General features: G+C 35.5%; 1 protein-coding gene across 2 annotated transcripts in view; it reads right to left on the reverse strand.

The window, feature by feature from the left end:
- Window positions 1–19,885, reverse strand: part of LOC149807158 (microtubule-associated serine/threonine-protein kinase 2-like) — a 346,090-nt gene that overhangs the window by 220,448 nt on the left and 105,757 nt on the right. For both annotated transcript variants that reach the window (XM_089962846.1, XM_089962854.1), the window contains 2 exons: window positions 19,468–19,672; window positions 3,532–3,617 (listed from right to left, as the gene is read on the reverse strand). In XM_089962846.1, the coding sequence (XP_089818972.1) occupies window positions 3,532–3,617; window positions 19,468–19,672 (291 nt within the window). The remainder of the gene's footprint in view (window positions 1–3,531; window positions 3,618–19,467; window positions 19,673–19,885) is intronic.

Here is a 19,885-nt window from a genome sequence, read left to right on the forward strand (position 1 = left end):
ATACTAATTAAAGAGCCTATAAACATACTTGTTTTTGAAAGGTAAATACTGTTGTTTAAAGAAACAGATGCAAGATCTGTCAATCAAACTGATGTGTAGTGAAATATGTGCTATAACCAAGTCCAAAAAAGTCAGCTCTTTTTCTAGTGATGCCACATTTGATGTGAAATGATACATACATATATTAAGAAAACAATCCTACTTAACAATGCACTGAAGCAATTTTACTGTTTTCTAATTTTTCCAGATTTAACAATTTTATTTAGCTATACATGGTGGTCAGTATAGTGCTTTGTATTTTTGTTTCCATGGGCATGGCCATATTTGTATGAAGAGACTGTCCGCCAGTACTGATTCACCTCTGTGGTTTGCCTTAGAGACAATTATTTCCTACGTGTTGATTCTGAATACCAGCAATTATCTCATGCAGTCATGTCAGCAGAAAAGCTTACCGGTGTGTGTGTGTGTAGATAAGTGATGTTTTATTGTAAAATGGATAAAAGTAATTCCAAATTACAAACAATTAACATGATCAGAAAGTTAATAAAATATAATCCCTGGGCAATGCCGATTAAGTCTTCTTCCCAGTTATTCCCACTTTAGTGGACCAGATCAAGTCTGGTCCTAAAATTTCAGGTATGATCAATTGCTTCTGGATACCCGATTGTAGGACTGAAGGTCAAAGGACAAAAGGTCACAATTCTGATTTTTACAGTTATGAAACAGGTGTAAGATAAAAAGTCAGAGATTAAAATGTCATTATTATTTTTATTCAAGTTATGAAAAAGAGAAGGTCAACAAGTCACAATATGACGTATATAATTTTTGAAGTCTTCTGACTGCATGAATTAGGACCATGATTTATTGATCCTATTAAATCTAGTACTCAAACGATAATACCTTTTTACCTGCTAAATTCTTGTCCAAAACCACCCCATCCTGTGTACAATACCTTATACCTGCTAAATTCTTGTTCAAAACCACCACTTCCTGTGTACAATATAATCTGATAACGAGAGAAAATATCTGCTTCTATCATGTGTATCCTGTAGCCTTGTTTACTCAGTAATTCAAGAAACAAACCATGCTGCCAATTGACAAATTTTTATCAACATCACCCCATTCTGTAAAACACACCTTCTCCAAGAAGCAGACCAAAACTATCACTTGCTAAATTACTGTCAAAACCACTGCACTGTGTCATACTTGATTATTTAATTGTTATTTCAGTGTGTAATATCTGTATGAATTAGAATATTGAGCTTGTATCAGTATATCTGTAATTATGATCAATGAGGAAAGCATGAATGGAAGAAAGAATGAAGCAGATAAAAGTAAATTGTTTATAGTGCAAATATTACATTTTATATTTTATTGATTTATTCATCACAGTTTATGTTATTTGTTTTGAGATATCTATTAACAGTATCACACCATAAATATTTAAATTAATTTATTCCCTTTAGATGCACACAGCAAAACGTGAAACTCTTTATAGCACTAAGTTATTACAATTACAGCATCTTCAGAGTCGTGGTCTCTCAATAGAGGACAAGGAGTAATAATACAAAATATTGGTCTATTTGTGTATTACGAATCAGCTTTTAAAAGACATCAGATCGTATTGGTTGTGTTAGTTACATGATATGAATTATTAAGTAATTTGAAATAAGTGTACGGTTAACAGATCTGTTACCATAACTAGTCAAAAGAACAAAGTTTGAATGCTCGGTAACCAGGCTTCATCAGAACCTTAATGGCCGACGCTATTGCTGACACCTATCAGCTATGAAGAGATAACTATGTAAGCACTGTCCACAGGAAGAGTATATTTGCTGGAGGAATACTCAAGGAAGACCCACCAGAGCACACAAAGTTAATGGCAAGCTTTCTCACGTACCCACAATGGCCTAGCAGAGACTCAAACCCTCATGGACAAAGGTGACATATCAACGATCTGTAAAGGCAAGCACTTAGACCACACAGCCACCCAAGGCCCCATACTTAAGCAAAAATGTGGAAATATATAATTTAAATTTAAAGGAATGTTCCTGCATCAGTGGCAGCCGTATGCTTGTTTGCATGTTTACTATAAACTTGTATAGGCAGTAAACTAAACTTAGCCATTTACACATGTAATCATTGCAGCCTCATGAAATGATTACCTATTTCACACTAACAGTTTGGGCCTTGGACCTGTTTCTTTTCACACTCACAAGTTAAGCTGCCCTTAGGTGACCAGGCATGACCTAACTGCAGGCACCTCACAGAGGTGGTCAAGTATCACCCCAGGATCCAAGTTCATCTCTGAGTTGGCCTAATTTGGCAGTGTAGAAACCTTATCATGGCTCTGGCCAAGTGAATGGAAATGGAAAATAACTGAACAGTGCTCCGTGTCCTGTTTAAAACCCGTCTATGAGAGCTGCTATCCAATTAGGTCACTCTAAAGAGAAGGACATTTGATCAAGTGTGAAATGATTAAAAGAGTTATTTCCATTTCTCCACCAGAATGCAGGAAATCACAAAGTCCATACACTTGCAAAATAAAACTGAGATCTACCTGTAGCAAGTAGATTCCTGGGGCGCTGATAACAGTTCATCTTCTGCTAACCTTTGGAATTCCCAGTCCCCATATATTTTAGTAACCAATCAGATAAAGTGTTGCACTTCATGTTAGAGAGACTTACTGTTAGAAAACATGTTCTGAATGAAGTGTTTAATTCAATTAACACGAAAGCTGTAATTTGATTGGAGCATTGAAAGGTGAACAAACGTGACCTCATATCATTGTTTCAAACAAAAACAGGTCAAAATTTACAACAGCGTTAAAAAAAAAAACAAATGTCTTGAGGTGTATCTCAAGAAAAGGCTACAACTGAAAAAATGTCTCTATAATTAAAGACTTCCCAGATTTCAAAATTCTCCTCTGAAGAATATAGCTTCGTATATTAAGTAAAACATGGTCCCCGATATGACACAGATATAATCAAGGATCCTTTATGATGTACTATATATACTTGCTTATAGGTCACATAAAACTGCACAACATTCTGATCTGCAGTAGTATAATGCACATGCAGATCAGGGTCGATCTTGTTTGTTTTAATGATTGCTCCTAACGAATTGCACAGATTCAGATCTGCCAACACACTATGCAATGGTAGATCTGGGTCTGTGCAGTTTGCGGTTGGACTAAACTTGTAAGCAAGTATAGACTTTTTTTCTAATGCAGCTGATATACCCCTCCCTCAACCTAAATAAAACTTTAACTCTAGCTAGCTGTCTGCTGTGCTTATTTTTGATGAGTTTCTGAGGGAGTGGTGTTTTGTAAAAGTAAAAAAACTGATCAAAAAAGAAATTTCACTCTTTCAAAAATGTAACTTGAAAAGAGCAGTTCATGTAACACTGGACATTACATCAAAGAGTTAATCTGATTACAATAAATGTGCATGGATTCAAAGACAGTTGGAGGTAAAAAGGGAGTATCTTAAGGTTCTATCTTCCTGATACAAGGCCCTAAAATTGACTTACCAAGCCACACAGAGATGGGGCAGACTGACCAAGGATGCTGTTTTTCATTTTGAGCAGGTTGGTTGGTTCCAAGAGGGCATTAACATCTGAAAAATGCAAAACAAACAGTTTAATATTTCTCAAATTATTTTTTGAAATTTTTTTTCATGAGAAAGACTTATTTTATATAAATTCAGACATCTATAAATGTTTAATTAGATTTTCTTCAATCATTCATTTATATGTTAAAATAGTAAAGCAATCAAAGTTAACAAATGTACAAAGTTTTCTTTATATATGTCTGTTTACAGATTATTGTAAGACATGTATGTTATCTCCCCTGCATCTTGTTTTTCTTCTGATATTATCAAAAATCCAGTTGACTATCTCTCACAATGGATGGCAGATGATGAGCTTTTATTTGAGAAAAATACCTGACATTTTTAAATTTATGGTTTTGCACTGACAACAAAAATCTTATGCATAACAAAGTTTTAACATCATCAACTACATTGGGTTTGAAAAATATGATTTCAATTGACTGAGCATAGATCTATATGGAACTACTATTAACTGTGGCATCTGCATAACACAGCAGTTATTCAATAATTCATTCACTTCACACCTCAAAGACCATGGGGTCAATCCCCAATTTTAACAACTGCAAGGGTAATTGGACACCTATCCAAAAGGTTATCTGCTTTCCTGTCCCACTGTGACCACAATTTGATGACCTCAGAGCTAATGAAAACAAGTTGCATATGTTTTTGCAGCTTGTTCTGCATTTATCATAAAATTACTGGTAATAAAGTTTTAAAAATGTAAACAATCATATCAAATGGACGGATGTCTAATAGTTTTTTTTGTCATCTGAACAATATTTTGAATAAAGTTAATTGTCAAAGGACAGTTAAAAAATAAAAGTGTTGAGAATACACATAGATTAGAGGATGACAGTAATATTGCATTAAGCAGGATCAAAGGGATGGCATGAAGGATTTCAGGTAATACTACATTAAGCAGGATCAAAGGGATGGCATGGAGAATTCTGGTAATACTACATTAAGCAGGATCAAAGTGATGGCATGGAGAATTCTGGTAATACTACGTTAAGCAGGATCAAAGGGAAGGCATGAAGGATTCCATAATACTACATTAAGCAGGATCAAAGGGATGGCATGAAGGATTCTGGCAATACTACATCAAACAGGATCAAAGGGATGGCATGTAGGATTTCAGCATCACTACATTAAGCAGGATCAAAAGGATGGCATGGAGGATACTGGTAAATACTACATTAAGCAGGATCAAGGGGCTGGCAAGGAGGATTCTGCTAATACTACTATAAATAGAATTGGAGGGATGGCATGGAGAATTCCAGTAATACTACATTAAGCAGGATCAAAAGGATGGCATGAAGGATTCTGGTAATACTACATTTAGCAGGATCAAAGGGCTGGCAAGGAGGATTCTGCTAATACTACATTAAGCAGGATCAAAGGGATGGCATGTAAGATTCCAGTAATACTACACTGAGCAGGATCAAAAGGATGGCATGAAGGATTCTGGTAATACTACATTGAACAGGATTAAAAGGATGGCATGAAGAATTCTGGTAATACTACATTGAGCAGGATCAAAGGAATGGCATGGAGAATTCCAGCAATACTACATTATGCAGGATCAAAAGGCGGGACATGATGCTACATGTCTGCTGCATGATGCCCTAGTGCTAGACATCACTATAAACTGTCACACTGCAGACATCATAGTAATGACTGAAAAATTGTTAAAGCGACATTAAAAATTCTATCACACACACTCTTTTAAGCAATAAAATTGGCATAATAATAACGTATATGAGCCATGAATTCCTGGATTTAAAGTAACATCTGCGGAGAAGGGGAGAAGAATATCACAAAGTAAATGAAAGTATTGCCAAGCCTGCCATGACAATAGTAGCAAAGAAGTTACATCACTTGCTGAACAGTGTTAGAAACCAAATTAACAGCAATAAAACTGCCTCCAGTAAATACAAATATCACATACATGCTACACTACATACAGATGTCACATGCATGGCCCTACCACATACAGATATCACTTAAATGGCTCCACCACATACAGATATCACTTGCATGGCTCCAAGACATACAGATATCACATGCATGGCTTCAAGACATACAGATATCACTTGCATGGCTCCACCACATACAGATATCACTTTGCATAGCTCCAACACATACAGATATCACTTTTATGGCTCCACCACATACAGATATCACTTTTATGGCTCCACCATGTACAGATATCACTTGCATGGCTCCAACACATACAGATATCACTCGTGTGGCTCCAACACGTTCAGATATCACTTGCATGGCTCCAACACATACAGATATCACTTGCATGGCTCCAACACGTTCAGATATCACTTGCATGGCTCCAACACATACAGATATCACTTGCATGGCTCCAACACATACAGATGTTACATACAAACAAGCTTGATTGAGACTCTGCAATGAATATACCAACATCGAGCTTTGTTCATTTCAAACAGTCATGTGAATTTTCCACCAAGATCCCAACTCCATACTTTGAATTTATTACTGTAATTTATACTGAACTAATGAAGCGTTTGACACACTAAGGGTTAACTAAGTTTACATGTCTGATGGCCTACAGACAAGTATTGAGACCTTTTGTTGTGGGCTTAAAGACATTTTTTAGCACAAGGTTTGCTATACATCACAGTCAGTATAAATGGTGGAGGCAGAACCCAAGAAAATCCCAGGAAGAAACACCAGCCCATGGACAGCTATTGGAAAGCATTCTTACATACCCACATTGGCCGAGGCAAAACTCGAACCCACAAAGATAGAGGTGAGATGTCTGTGATCTGTAAAGGCAAATGCCACCACTATGCCACATATGGCTACAACATGTTGTTGTTGTAGTTGTAGAGTTTAATGCCATTTTTCAGCACACGATAGGCTATACATGGCAGGCAGTATTAATGGTGGAGGAAGAACCTGAGAAAACCCCGGAAAGAACCACAGACCCACGAGAAGCTCCTGGCAAGCTTTCTCACATACCCACATTGGCTGAATCCGAGACTCAAACCCATGCAGACAGAGGTGAGAAGGCAGTGATCCATAACAGAGAGCACTTTAGACCACTCAGCCACTCGAGGCCTCAGCTACAACATATTAAGAAGGCAAAATATTTTTTGATGGTACAAAAATGCTTTAATAAAATGAAGTCTTCATTCTCATGCTTTTGGAACAAGTTTCAAGTATAAACTGTGACACATTCATAATTAGGCCAAAACGAAAAATATGTGTTTCCAGTGGGACAACTGTCCCTGTTTCTCATTGCCGACCCAAGCACTACCGGTATTTTCCCGCTTGGTAAAAAAAGAAAACAAATTTTGAAGAAAAAAATTCCTGAAATCACTTTGTGCATCAAACTGAGCCAGTTTTGCCTAGTACTTTTAAGTACTTAGTACATTATATATACTAATCAATATATATATATATATATATATATATATATATATATATATATATATATATATATATATATATATATATATAACTGAGCCAGTTTTGCCTAGTACTTTTAAGTACTTAGTACATTATATATACTAATCAATATATATATATATATACACATACATACATATATATATATATATATATATATATATATATATATATATATATATATATATATATATATATATATATATATATAATTTTTTTTAAAAATATCAAAATTGATTTGTGCATCTAATTGAGCTAGTTTTGCACAGTACTTTGAAGTGTTTAGTGTATTACATGTGTTATACATTAATCATTATATTACCAGTATAAATAATGTTTCTAAAAAAAAACCATCTACCTAACCTCATTTTAAACCAGTGCAACAGGAGACAAATATTTTGTTTATGGCCTTAGGAATTCTGGTAATTGGTTTCAAGACTTATCCACCATTCTGCTTTACTACTGTGATAACTGACAAACAAACTAGCCACAAACCTTTACATACCAGGGGCTGGCAGTTTAAGGTCATAAGGACAGAAGGCACATATAGAAACCAAATTACTGAGAATATTAATGACCTGAAAGGTTCATGTAATTCTACATAAATAAGATTAAAGTAATGAACATAACTTGTGACACAATAATGATCATTTTGCTTTTGATGATCAAATACCAACTTCCCTCTAAATACATATAATCTTAATTGTAAAAAGAGTCAAGTCTAATCTTCTCTTTATCTCTCAACAAAGAACTGAACCAAAATTTGTAAGAGAACATTTAGGTAAGTACCTTTGATGAGTATTTGCTACTGAAATGATTGTTTATTGTCTCAAGTGCTGCAAACCAGCTGACAAAATATATATGGGAGATAACCACTCTGCCTATAATTTCTTCAGAGGATTATAGTTTGAGTAGTTATGTCCCTTTAAATATTTTGACAGGCTTTTCAAGATACAAAGACAAGAGAAGAAAATATACAGAGTTGTGTGTTATTATTACCAGTTTACCACAGTATCTTTTTTCAGCGGTACATCATAGTAATATTTCACAGTGCCTGTATTTTGGTTGTCTACTTAAGTAAGAAATGTATGGAAATTTCTAAGTAATCTTGTTGTTGTTGTTGTTGTTGTTGTAGGGTTTAATGCCATTTTTCAGCTCAAGATAGGCTAAACATGGTGGCCAGTATAAATGGTAGAGGAAAAGCTCGGGAAAGAACCACTGACCCATGAGAAGCTATTGGCCAGCTTTCTCACATACCCAAACTGGCCGAATCCAAGACTCAAACCCATGCAGACAGATGTGAGATGACAGCGATCCATAATGGTGAGTGCTTTAGACAGCAATATGTAGTTAAAAATTTAATGATAAAAAACATATTTCATAATTCCAAAAATTAGTTATTTTGCTTTACAAAATTAAACTTTTGTAGAATTTCTGAACAAAAAGAAAATTATTTCATTTTATTAGTTATTTACTAATGTATGTCAACTTATTAAGTACTGGTATTCTTTTAAAGGACCATGAATCATCCAAATATTTTCAGCAACGCAATTGTTTTCTGTTTGAATTTTACATAATTTATTGGGTCCTGGGTAGGAGTGAAATGATTCATTGATATATCGATGCATCAATACTCTTGCTGTAATGATTAGCATTATTGATACAAGAGATGGAGAATCTATACAAAGCAATACTTACCGTATGCAAGTTATTTTAGTCTTCAGCAGTCATAACCAAATATTATTAGTTTGCCTTGTTATTCTTGAAATACAGGAGGAATCGCGAATGTTTGGCACGAGTAAAAAAAAATGCTAATAAATGCTTATTTCTAAGGTTTAAACCCTAAATATGACCCAAATCATGCTCCCAAAGCATTTTAATTTCATTTAAAAGTTAGCTTAATACATTACCCTTAAAAAGAAAAATAAATGGTTGACGTAAAAATAGAGTACAGTATCGCCTAATGGGTATTTGCCACACTAGCGCATTTACAGTACAGTACATGTATACTAATATTACCCCTATACTAATTCATTGGCTGCTGTTTTCTTTTGCACTCACAGTAAGGTAAAACCAAGTAACGAATGGGACTGTAAACTTAATGACTGACATTTTCTTTGTCATTGTCAGGAAGGTAAACTTGGTAAACTTCATATGTCACAGAAGTCATATAATGAAGGTACAATTCAATAAAATAAAGAAAACATGTACGTAGAGGGTACCAATGAAAATTTCACGAATCCGTGAATTCGCAAATCCAGAAACGCGAATGCACGAGGTATTACTGTATAGAATTCATTTGAAACAGCATCTGCAGTCCTATGCACTCATTTTTAATATAAAAACGAAGAAGAAAAAAACTATTGAGAATACTCACTCACCATCTGCAAATGAAAACAGTGAATGGTTCATAATCTATGTGCCCCACCCCATTCCATGCTAATTATATTAACCCAGCAGCATGTTCAGTATATAGGATACATTCCAAATGTGTTCCACATATATAAGGAAGTACTGTACTCATCATTTAATAACCACTTTTACACAGAGTGGTCTAAAGCGCTCTCCGTTATGGATTCACCTAATGTGGGTATGTGAGAAAGCTTGCCAGTAGTTTCTTGTGGGTCGGTGGTTCTTTCCGGGGGTTTCCTGGGTTCTTCCTCCACCATTAATGCTGGCCGCCATGTATAGCCTATCGTGTGCTGAAAAATGGCGTTAAACCCTGCAACAACAACTACACAAAATTTCTAGTTGAATTTTATGTTCACATTGGAGAATTTGAAAGCTACACTACCAGTGTGTCACACGGTGAAATATGTTACATTGAACTCTCACTGGTGGTTATTGCTTGTTCCAGTCAAGGTTAAATAGTAACTACAAATCAGAAATTAGTGTAGCTTATTCCCTGCATGACATTTCACGCACAAGTCATTGATGTGTAAAGTACTTAAACAGAGATGCAGTCAGGGTGTGCAATTGCATGAATCATGCACAATTTGTACAAATTCACACTCTTGGAAAACAGTGATGCACAAGAACTCAGGCAAATTAGTTAAAAGTCTTGCATCTGAAAATGTGCTCGGGAAAGTAATCAATTTTTACTTAACCGTTGTCGCGAAATCTGTTTTTCTGGTAGCAGCAGGTCATACATCTGGGTTCTTCAAGCATGACATGAATGGTTGTTAAACTAAATTTAATTGGCAAATTGTGCCCTGGAATATGTATTGTAGCGTAGTATGAACCTTCCATCAAGGAAGTTTTACAAATGTGTTTAAAATACGGGCTAACTAGAAAACACAAAATGTCTAATTCCTGTCATGGTTTATTACGTTTTCATTTGGCAAATACTGCCTGGCTATAGTGATGATTACAATAATTTTTAAAGTTATGAAGTATATTGGATTACTGGATCTAGGAAATTGTTAATGTTAAATACAAGTCAGATGTTCATGTTGGATGGACAAAATAGATGGCATGACAGTCAATCTCACTTTGGGTGATATTTCGAAATTAAATGTAGAAAGGGCAGAATAATGAGCCTAATTAAAATACAGACAATTTAAAAGCTGAATGCAGTTTTCATTTGCTTTTAATCAACCAATTTAGCCCTGTGGATCATATGCTAGAAAACCATATATCCATATCAGGGTTAAGATAAAATCAATAATACGGATGAAATTAAAATGAAATTAATCAGTAAAGATATTTATTTGAATACCTCTGTCTGCACAAACAAGCTATGGCAGTGATGGACTGAAAACCCTAATACATCATTATGGAAGAGATAAGAAATCTGGCATGACAGTCAGCAAACTACTGATTCAAGAAAATAAGTTTATATTAATGAAAAATCCTATTCTGAAGCAGATATTCCCACATCCAGATTTGTTCTAGATGAGATTTTCATTGCATGAAGAAACTGCTTTATTTCATCTATTTTGAAGATAACACTGTCCTAGCATCCAAGTTCAATAAGTGAGAATGAAATTGGTAATAAGTGGCTAAAATGAGTTAAATGGAACTGCCATTATATGGCCTAAAACACTGAATAAAACCCATGTTTGAAAGTATTATTATTTTGTTGTCATCGATGTGAATTGCATATATAAATATATGGTAACTATATCTCTACCTGTAATCTGCATAGTGGAAATACAACCATTATGTCACATACATAAAGGGGTACAACCTACCTTTCAAAGATGGAAAGACCATCAAGTTCATGTGTGTATCGATCGATATGTATTGTATCGCAGGCTGTGTATCATGAATCGTATCAATATGAGGCACAGGTGTATCATTTCACCCCTAGTCCTGGGTGGCCAAGTGGTCTAAAGTGCTTGCCTTTACCAATCATTGCCATCAAACTTTTGTGCGCTTTGAATTTGTGACTCAGGCTCAGCCAGTATGGGTACAGTAAGTGAAACAGTATGCCAGTTGCTTCTGTGTTGTGGTTCTTATCAGGAAATTTCCAGCTTCTTCCTCCACCATTTATACTAACATATAAAGCCTATCATGTTCTAAAGATGGAATTAAACCCACAACATCTCAAAGTTTCCCTGACCATTGTATTAATATTGTAGTTAGCGAACTGTAGGCTTTTGGTGTCACTACTTACTGGTTTGTATCAACAAAATCTCTGACGTCAGCACTATGTCTTTTACAGCGTGTCAGCTAATCATCCTATGCTAGTTACAGTGTTTAGATGACAATGTATGCAATAATCAACACACACACAGAGAAAATTCATCTATTATAAGGTAACAGGACAACAAAGATACTAATTTTTTTTTACTGTATATGTGTATGGATTAATACAACTGTCAATATACTGCATATGTGTATTGATTAATTTAACTGTCAGTATACTTCAGATGTGTATGGATACCAACAGCTGGTATGATTAATCAGCAGAAAATGTTTCGTTAAGATAACTCAGATGCCCCATATATTATGCAACAAAATACATGCGATATAAAAGTGAACCATGTTATTAGTCAGGTCACTTTGTACAAAGGTTCATTATGTGAAACCAGCATAATGCAATCCACGACCACAATAGTCTTACATCAGGGATAGTGCTATAATGAGGAATTTATAGGGAGGGAACAATGCATTTGAGAGTGCATTACCAGTAGCTATCATAAATGTCAAATTCTTGTTGTTCTTGCAGGGTTTAATGTCATTTTTCAGCACAAGATAGGATATACATGGCAGCAGGTATTAACTGGTGGAGGAAGAATGCTGGAAAACCCCAGTAAGAACCACCAACCCACAAGAAGCTACTGGCAAGCTTTCTCATGTACCCACGTTACCCAAGCCTGAGACTCGAACCCACACAGATGGAGGTGAGATGGCAGTGATCCGGAACAGTGAGTGCTTTAGACCACTTGGCCACTCAGGGCCCCTAAATGTCAAGAAATTATCACATTCACTCATGTATTGTCAACCTTCTAAGTGATGTATGTCATTCATATTCATCTCAAGTTCTAAATATACCTAATTGTTTGTGTAAAGTAATTGCAAATGAGGTAGTAGGCTCATTGCATGATGCATATCAGGATCAGCAGTATGTCCAGCATTAAACTGTGTGGCATGCTGTGCAGCCTCCACATGGGTAAATATGGTATATGGTGTGGAACTGTAGTTGTAACTAGAGCTGTTCCTAATTGGTAAATCACAAAAACATTTATAACTACAATTTACTCAACAGGGCTTTAAACCAAGCATTTGCTGCTTACTGGAGGGTATGGGTCAGATAAATGAATTTTAAAGCCACATCCTATGGCGTAAATAAAACTAGGTTATGGGAGGGATCTGGCTGAAAGATCTGGAGAATAGGCATTCATGGGCCACATCTCCTCCAAATGATGATATGGAAGAATGGAAATGAAACTGATTCAAAAGCTTCGAAATATTAAGCCACAATCTGAATCTATGATACAAGTCACATAGTTCAGGTACGCATTCTAAGTAACTATTTACAGCTGCAGGTGTCATTTTGGAGAATTACACAAACCTTTAAATGGCATTTTTTCACTTTATTTTGTGTCTTGTCTATCAAAATTTCATAGAAGATTATTGTATAAATTCCTCAAAAAATGCTTAACAGCAAATTCAATGACAACGTACTTCGACATTTTTAGGCATAGTCAAGCAAGTGGATTGCTCTTGTTGAAACTTGTTTCGTTGTGCTATGGGGTGGGGAAAAAGTTGTACAACATAAAAGAGTAAACAGAGAGTGTTGTTGTTGTTGTTGTAGGGTTTAACGCCATTTTTCAGCACACGATAGGCCATATATGGCGGCCAGTATCAATGGTGGAGGAAGAACCCAGGAAAACCCCGGAAAGAACCACCAACCCACGAGAAGCTACTGGCAAGCTTTCTCACATACCCACATTGGCTGAATCCGAGACTCGAACCCACGCAGACCGAGGTGAGATGGCAGTGGTCCGTAACAGACAGCGCTTTAGACCATTCGGCCACTCGGGGCCCCGTAAACAGAGAGTGACGATGTCATCATTTCTACACAAAGCCTGGGGAAACATCAGCAGGAAAAAATCAGCAGATAAGTCCAATAAATTGGAGGCAATTATGTAACTTCATATATATTTTCCATATGGTATGTTATAATATCTTTTATTTCCCTTCGTAATTAATACCTATTTTTCACATGCAAGTATGTGCTTTCATACTCGAAAAAGACTAGAAAAATGGCTGTCAACTCAGATTTATTTTAGTTAAGTTTTACATCATGCTGAAGAAATGTCGTATGAACATGCAAAGAATAAAACTTACAGCATGTTACTCGTCTATCCCATTCATAGTTGAACATCCATACAGGAGATGATTGAAGATGCATGTGACTTCTTATCATGCAATCGTACACTTGATTTCCCCTGCACTAGTAATAGTTCAATCTAATATCAACTTTCCTGACCCAGTGTAATGCCAAACTGCCATTGTAAAAGTCCATAGCAATCGATAATTTTGGACTGGAATTTTTGTTATGACAGTTAATGTGTAGATCACTCAAATTCATGACTGAATAAACACTGTTATAACTATATTACAATTAAATTTTAAAAACAATATTTTTTAAACTTATATCAGTAAATCTGCTTACATGACCCATGTGACTTGTACTACAGTTGAAATCCATCAATCTTTGGCAAAGTAATATGGCAGAAACAAAGCAATTAGGGGCCACAACTCTTGTAAACAATAACACGTAATGCTGAAATTCAAACTCACTCAAGATCTCACTAATATAAAGTTGCAAGATATTTTGGCCTCAAATCCAAACATCTCTGGTAAAGCAATGCCGTGAAAACTAACTTTGGCATTACAATCAAGGAGATATAACTCCTGTATGTAATAATGTGCAATGACTGAAATTAACCTTATTCAATGTCTTATCCTTCTGGATGAAATCCAAATATCCGAGTAAAGTTATATTGCAAAACAAAAGTTAAAAGAATGAAATTCAATGGTCCATAACTCCTCTAAATGTTGCTAAATACTTTAATTCAAACTCATTCAAAGCCTCATTTAAATCCAAATGCCAAATTTATTTGAAATCCGACCTAAAACCCTTGGAAAAGTAATGCTACAGAAACCAAAGTCTGGAGGATGGGCAATCAGGGGAGATAACACATGTAAATGCTGTGGAATGCTGGAATTCAAACTCATTCAAGACCTCGTTAATATAAAGCTGCATGCCAAATTTTATTTGAAATCCAACAATACTTGGTAAAGTAATGCAGTGAGACCCCATTATAACACGCCCAGCGATAATGCGAAGTTGGATATAACACAGTCTTGGCATGGCTCCCGAAATTTTATATATTATTCACACATGACAAAATATATTTTGTTCGCAAATGACTTTTAATATAATGCGATCGTGGCGTAGCTTCTGAAATTTAATAGTTTCACCAGGTTCTTGAACTGTTATGCCAAAATAAACATTATCAGAAATGTTACTTATTACTGATCCATGAGTAAAGCCAGTAAGTCATCTTTGTGATTGTCTTCAATTAATTTTGTATACTATCATTGCTCAAACAATAACCAACATATGTTCCTTCTTTAACTGCAATACACAACCAAGTAGCAGACAATGCGGTGGTTGATAAAAGATTCCCCCAATTTAATAAACATCAAAAAACAAAAGCTGCTAATATGTTTGCTGGGCTTGCCGCTATTATTAGATGCAATCAGATGATCAGTAAATAATATCCACTTTATTAGCTGGAAATTGAAATGGTATGAAATTGTACATGCATTCAGCTTAATTTTTTTATAAAAGTGACTTGTGATCATTGCAGGACTACTGCACTTAATTCTTGGGTTTTACATGTGTATGGTGTTTGCTTATGAACTCGTTATTAATTTCCTATTTTTTATAAAAATATTTTACTGTTATGGAAAAGCAAGTTCACAAGCGCAAGTCATTCTCTGCACTTTGTGCAATGATTAGTATAGTAGTTTTCACACATTTCTTTCGATGTTCACAAAATCTGAAGTAAAAGTTATATGCACGCTGAAAGCATGTGTTGATTGTTAATTATTCTTGCTGTAGTTGTTCAAATGAATAGGCGTACAAGCATTAACTGTTGGAAATTTACAATGGATATATGTACACGGAAACAAATATGAGAAAATTTTAGCAGTATGATATTTGTACAGACACCGTTCATAGACCCTGGAACGTAATGAACCATACACGTGCTTCGTCTTTCTTAACCTAATTTTGCCGTTAGTTTTTCCCCATTGAATTCAGACACATAATGATCTATGACAACATTATTGAATAGTTTAAATATGTATGCAATTTTCGCAATGGAATTACATGTATTATGGATTAATTGCAAGCCTTGATGGTACAATATCAGATGGCAAGTAAATGGTGTTAATACTTTGTTCATTCTATTTATTAGACGTTGAATTCTCACACAATATCTGGGACAAAATTATTGAATACTGTAAATCTGTGTGCAATTTTTCAATGGAATTGCATGCATTATGGATGAACTGCATGCCACGATGACACAATAGTAAATGGTGTTAATACCCTATTCATCATATACATTAAACATGAATACACGTATATGTGTCAATGAGTTGTTCTTTGAAAAATGTAAAATACTGGAAAACCCCACATTAACATGACCCCGCTATTAATGCAATCCGATTTTTTGGACCCCAATTATCACGTCATAGAAGGGTTCCACAGTACTGCAGAAACCAAATTCAGGTTAATGTGCATGTAATTTTTTTACTTGATTGAATTATGTCTTCAGTTATCAAATTCGTGGTTAGAGCATCCACCTCAGATGCAGGAAGTTGTGGGTTCAATCCCAGGCCAAGTTATACCAAAGACTTATAAAAATGGTACTAACAGATTCCTCACTTGGCACTCGACCTGGTGACAGGAAAATGTGACTGGGTGGGACATCATGCTACATGTCTGCATCACGATGCCCCAGTGCTAGACATCACTATAAACTGCAACACCACAGACACTGTAGCAATATGACTGAAAAATTGTTAAAGATATGTTAAAAATCCAAACACACACACACACACACACAAAGACACAAATTCGATTCTCAATCCATGGTCTAAGGTTGATCTTGCAAAAAAATTTAAAATAGTAGTCCACTGATCAAACTGATGCAGTAATACCTTATAAATAAATTCCTTGTTTTTAACTGCTTTGAACTCAGATATACTCAAAAGACTCCAGAAGGCCAATATTTAATAATAAAAGTATTTTCTTATGCTCAAGTTAATACGTACACAAGACACATGTCTGATTGGCAGCATTTTCATTTTGGATCAAACAGATATCATAACAAGTCTTTTAGAAAAAAGCCCCTGTCACTATGACTATTCATTCAAAATAAATAAGTTTTAACAAGAATTTCAAGATGGTCAGTGGCCATACTGGATGTCAGAACAGCACCTTTTAATTTACAACCAACTATCATCATAATAAGTCCTTTGGTGAAATCCCCCACACTGCAATTGCCAAATCCTTCAAGGAGTAGAGGTACTAACATTTCAAGATGGATCCCATGCTGCCACATTTGATGTCAACTCAGCATCATTTTTTATTTAGAACAACATAACATCACAGAGAGTATTTTAGTGAAAACCCCATGTTGCTATGAGCACTTGTTCTGAGTGTTGAATGAACAGCCAAACAGAATTCCCAGAAATCCAAAGCAGCATCCTATCTTCTCTTTAACAACCAAGTGCTGAAACAATCTGCTATTGTTGACTGATAACAAGATTTTTCAAATTGGCTGCTGTGATGGCCATACTGGATATCAGATTGGCACAATTTTTATTTTGGACAAACATATTATTATAAATGTTTTAGTGAAAATCCAATTTACCATCCATTCACAAGTAGTAATAAAAAAAATATGCCAAAGTGGCAGCCACAAGAAGTCTTTGGTGAAAACCACAAGTCAATATGGTCACCTTTTAAGAAGGAATACAGATAACAAATACAGATAATAAGATTTTCAAGATGGTCACCATGGTGGAGTAGGAGCATCATCTTTATCATTTAGAACCAATCAGACACTGTAAACAAAATTCTGGTGAAAACATGGTGATCTGACTTTTTCTTTAGGAGTAAAAATAACAATGTTCAAGATGGCTTGCATGGTGGCCATACTGGATATCAGATTGGCACCATTTCATTTAAAACCATCTAGACATAAGAAGTCTTCTGGTGAAAATTCCATATGACCTTCCAGCTAAGAAGAGTATCCAGCTAGAAAGAGTATGTGATAAGAATTTCAAGCTCTCCACTGAGTATCTATATTTGAGGTCAGATAGCCACCATTTTCATTTACAACAAATTATATATGATAAGAAGTCTTCTGGTAAAAAAACAACAACAAAACATGCAGCTATGACTTTCAATCAGAAAAGTAACCATACCAAGATTTTCAAGAATCCTGCTATGATGGCCATATTGGATGCAAGATCAGTAGCATTTTCTTTTATGACCAAATAAGCCTTCTGGTGAAAACTCAATGTTAATGTGACTTTCAATTCGGGAGGTGTAGCGATAATGCAGTTTTCAAGATGGCTGTGGTGGTGGCAGCATACTGATGTTAGATTGGCACCATTTGTATTCGAGCAAAACTAGAAATCATAAGAAGTGTGAGTTTATAGTGATGTCTAGCACTGGGCATCATGCTGCAGACATGTAGCATCATGTCGAATCCAGTCATATTATCCTGACACCAGGCTGACCCGTCCTAACGCTAACTTCTTTATGCTGAGTTCCCAGCAAGGCAGCTATTAATGCCCTTTTTATTAAGTCTTTGATATGATTTGGACAGGGTTCAAACCCATGGCCTCTCGCATCAAAGGTGGATGCTCTAACCACTAAGCCACCAGAGCGGCTCAAATAATTACTAATCTTTTTAAACTATGAAAAAGGATTTAGAAGTAGATTTCATCCTCAGTGTCATTTTAACTTGGAGATGATATCAGGGAAAATGGAGAATGAGAGATAAGAAGAAGGAACACTTTTGGGCAACAGGAATTAAAATTCAAAGCACTTATTTTGCTTTTAAAACTTTCTTTGAGCTAATTAAACTAATAAGAATTAAAATCAGTAATTATGAAGAAAAAAACTGAAATATTATGAGATAACAGCAAACATTTAAAATGAGGGTTTCCAGAATTTACCATCACAGTGTATCCTCGAGTTACCATCTACAAGTTTGACCAAAAAAAGATATTTGGCATAATTTATTTTCTCTCTATGACCTGTATGATCTAAATGATTAGAAAATAAATGTAGGTTTGCCTCCTTGAAAAATTAAAATAGCGATAATGCAATGGAACACAACAATTCTTTCCAACAATTTTGTCATTTCAGTTTCTTCTGAGCTATCATAACTATGCTGACTGTAGGTGTACCATTAGTCTTTTAGCTCTTACCTTTCAACAGGATAACTCTTCATTCCTTAGCTATGATAGTCACTTATGCTATAATCTATCCTTGAGTGAATTATGTTCCCCTGATACATTACTTCCACACAATGCCAATTTCAACTTTGCAATATAATTTTATAAGAAGAATGAATTAGGGATTTTCAGGTATAAAGGATTCAAATATTTTAAAAGTACAGAGAAACCGCTAAAGGTGACCATTAATCCAGTGGCTCTCGTTGACAATGCAAGTGGACTTTTATCCTGACTGCGCAAAAAATCACGAGTCAAAATCTCCCTAAATACTGAATTTGATTGACCTGCATCAATACAAGTGTAATATCTAATTTGGGGGCTGCAAGCCCAAGTTCTGGTTTTGTGTTCAAAAGTGATAAAATCATGGGGCACAATATAGCAATTCTAAAGTGCAGTAAGATCATACTGTGTCCCAATGGGCTGGTACTGAGAGCTGGTGGAACTCCAGCAGTGGGTGTGGTTGGCATGCTGTCCCGCCTCCTTTTACAGTCCTCAGACAAGGTGCGCTGCAGACGACGTATTCCACCATGGATACAGCTTGGCAGGTCATCGTGGCTTGACCTGCTAAGCAAGGATGGAGAAAGTGGTGTTGGGGAAGCAGTCGAACCAGACTGAAAATAAAAGAAACATAATTAAATTTCCCATGTAATATTTCTACCTTGAAAAAATATATGTATTAAGATCATGATAATGCCACATCAATATTTCTGCAGCCCTGTGGCATAAAACCTAGCAATTTAACTTCGAAATGTCATCCTGCAATGCAAAGTTTGAACAGCTATGCTATTAAGTTGAAACATAAACTTGCATCCAGTAGAATAAAA

This window comes from Sinohyriopsis cumingii, chromosome 1 (assembly GCF_028554795.1).
Source record: "Sinohyriopsis cumingii isolate HCF-2022 chromosome 1, ASM2855479v2, whole genome shotgun sequence".
Lineage (NCBI taxonomy): Eukaryota > Metazoa > Mollusca > Bivalvia > Unionida > Unionidae > Sinohyriopsis > Sinohyriopsis cumingii.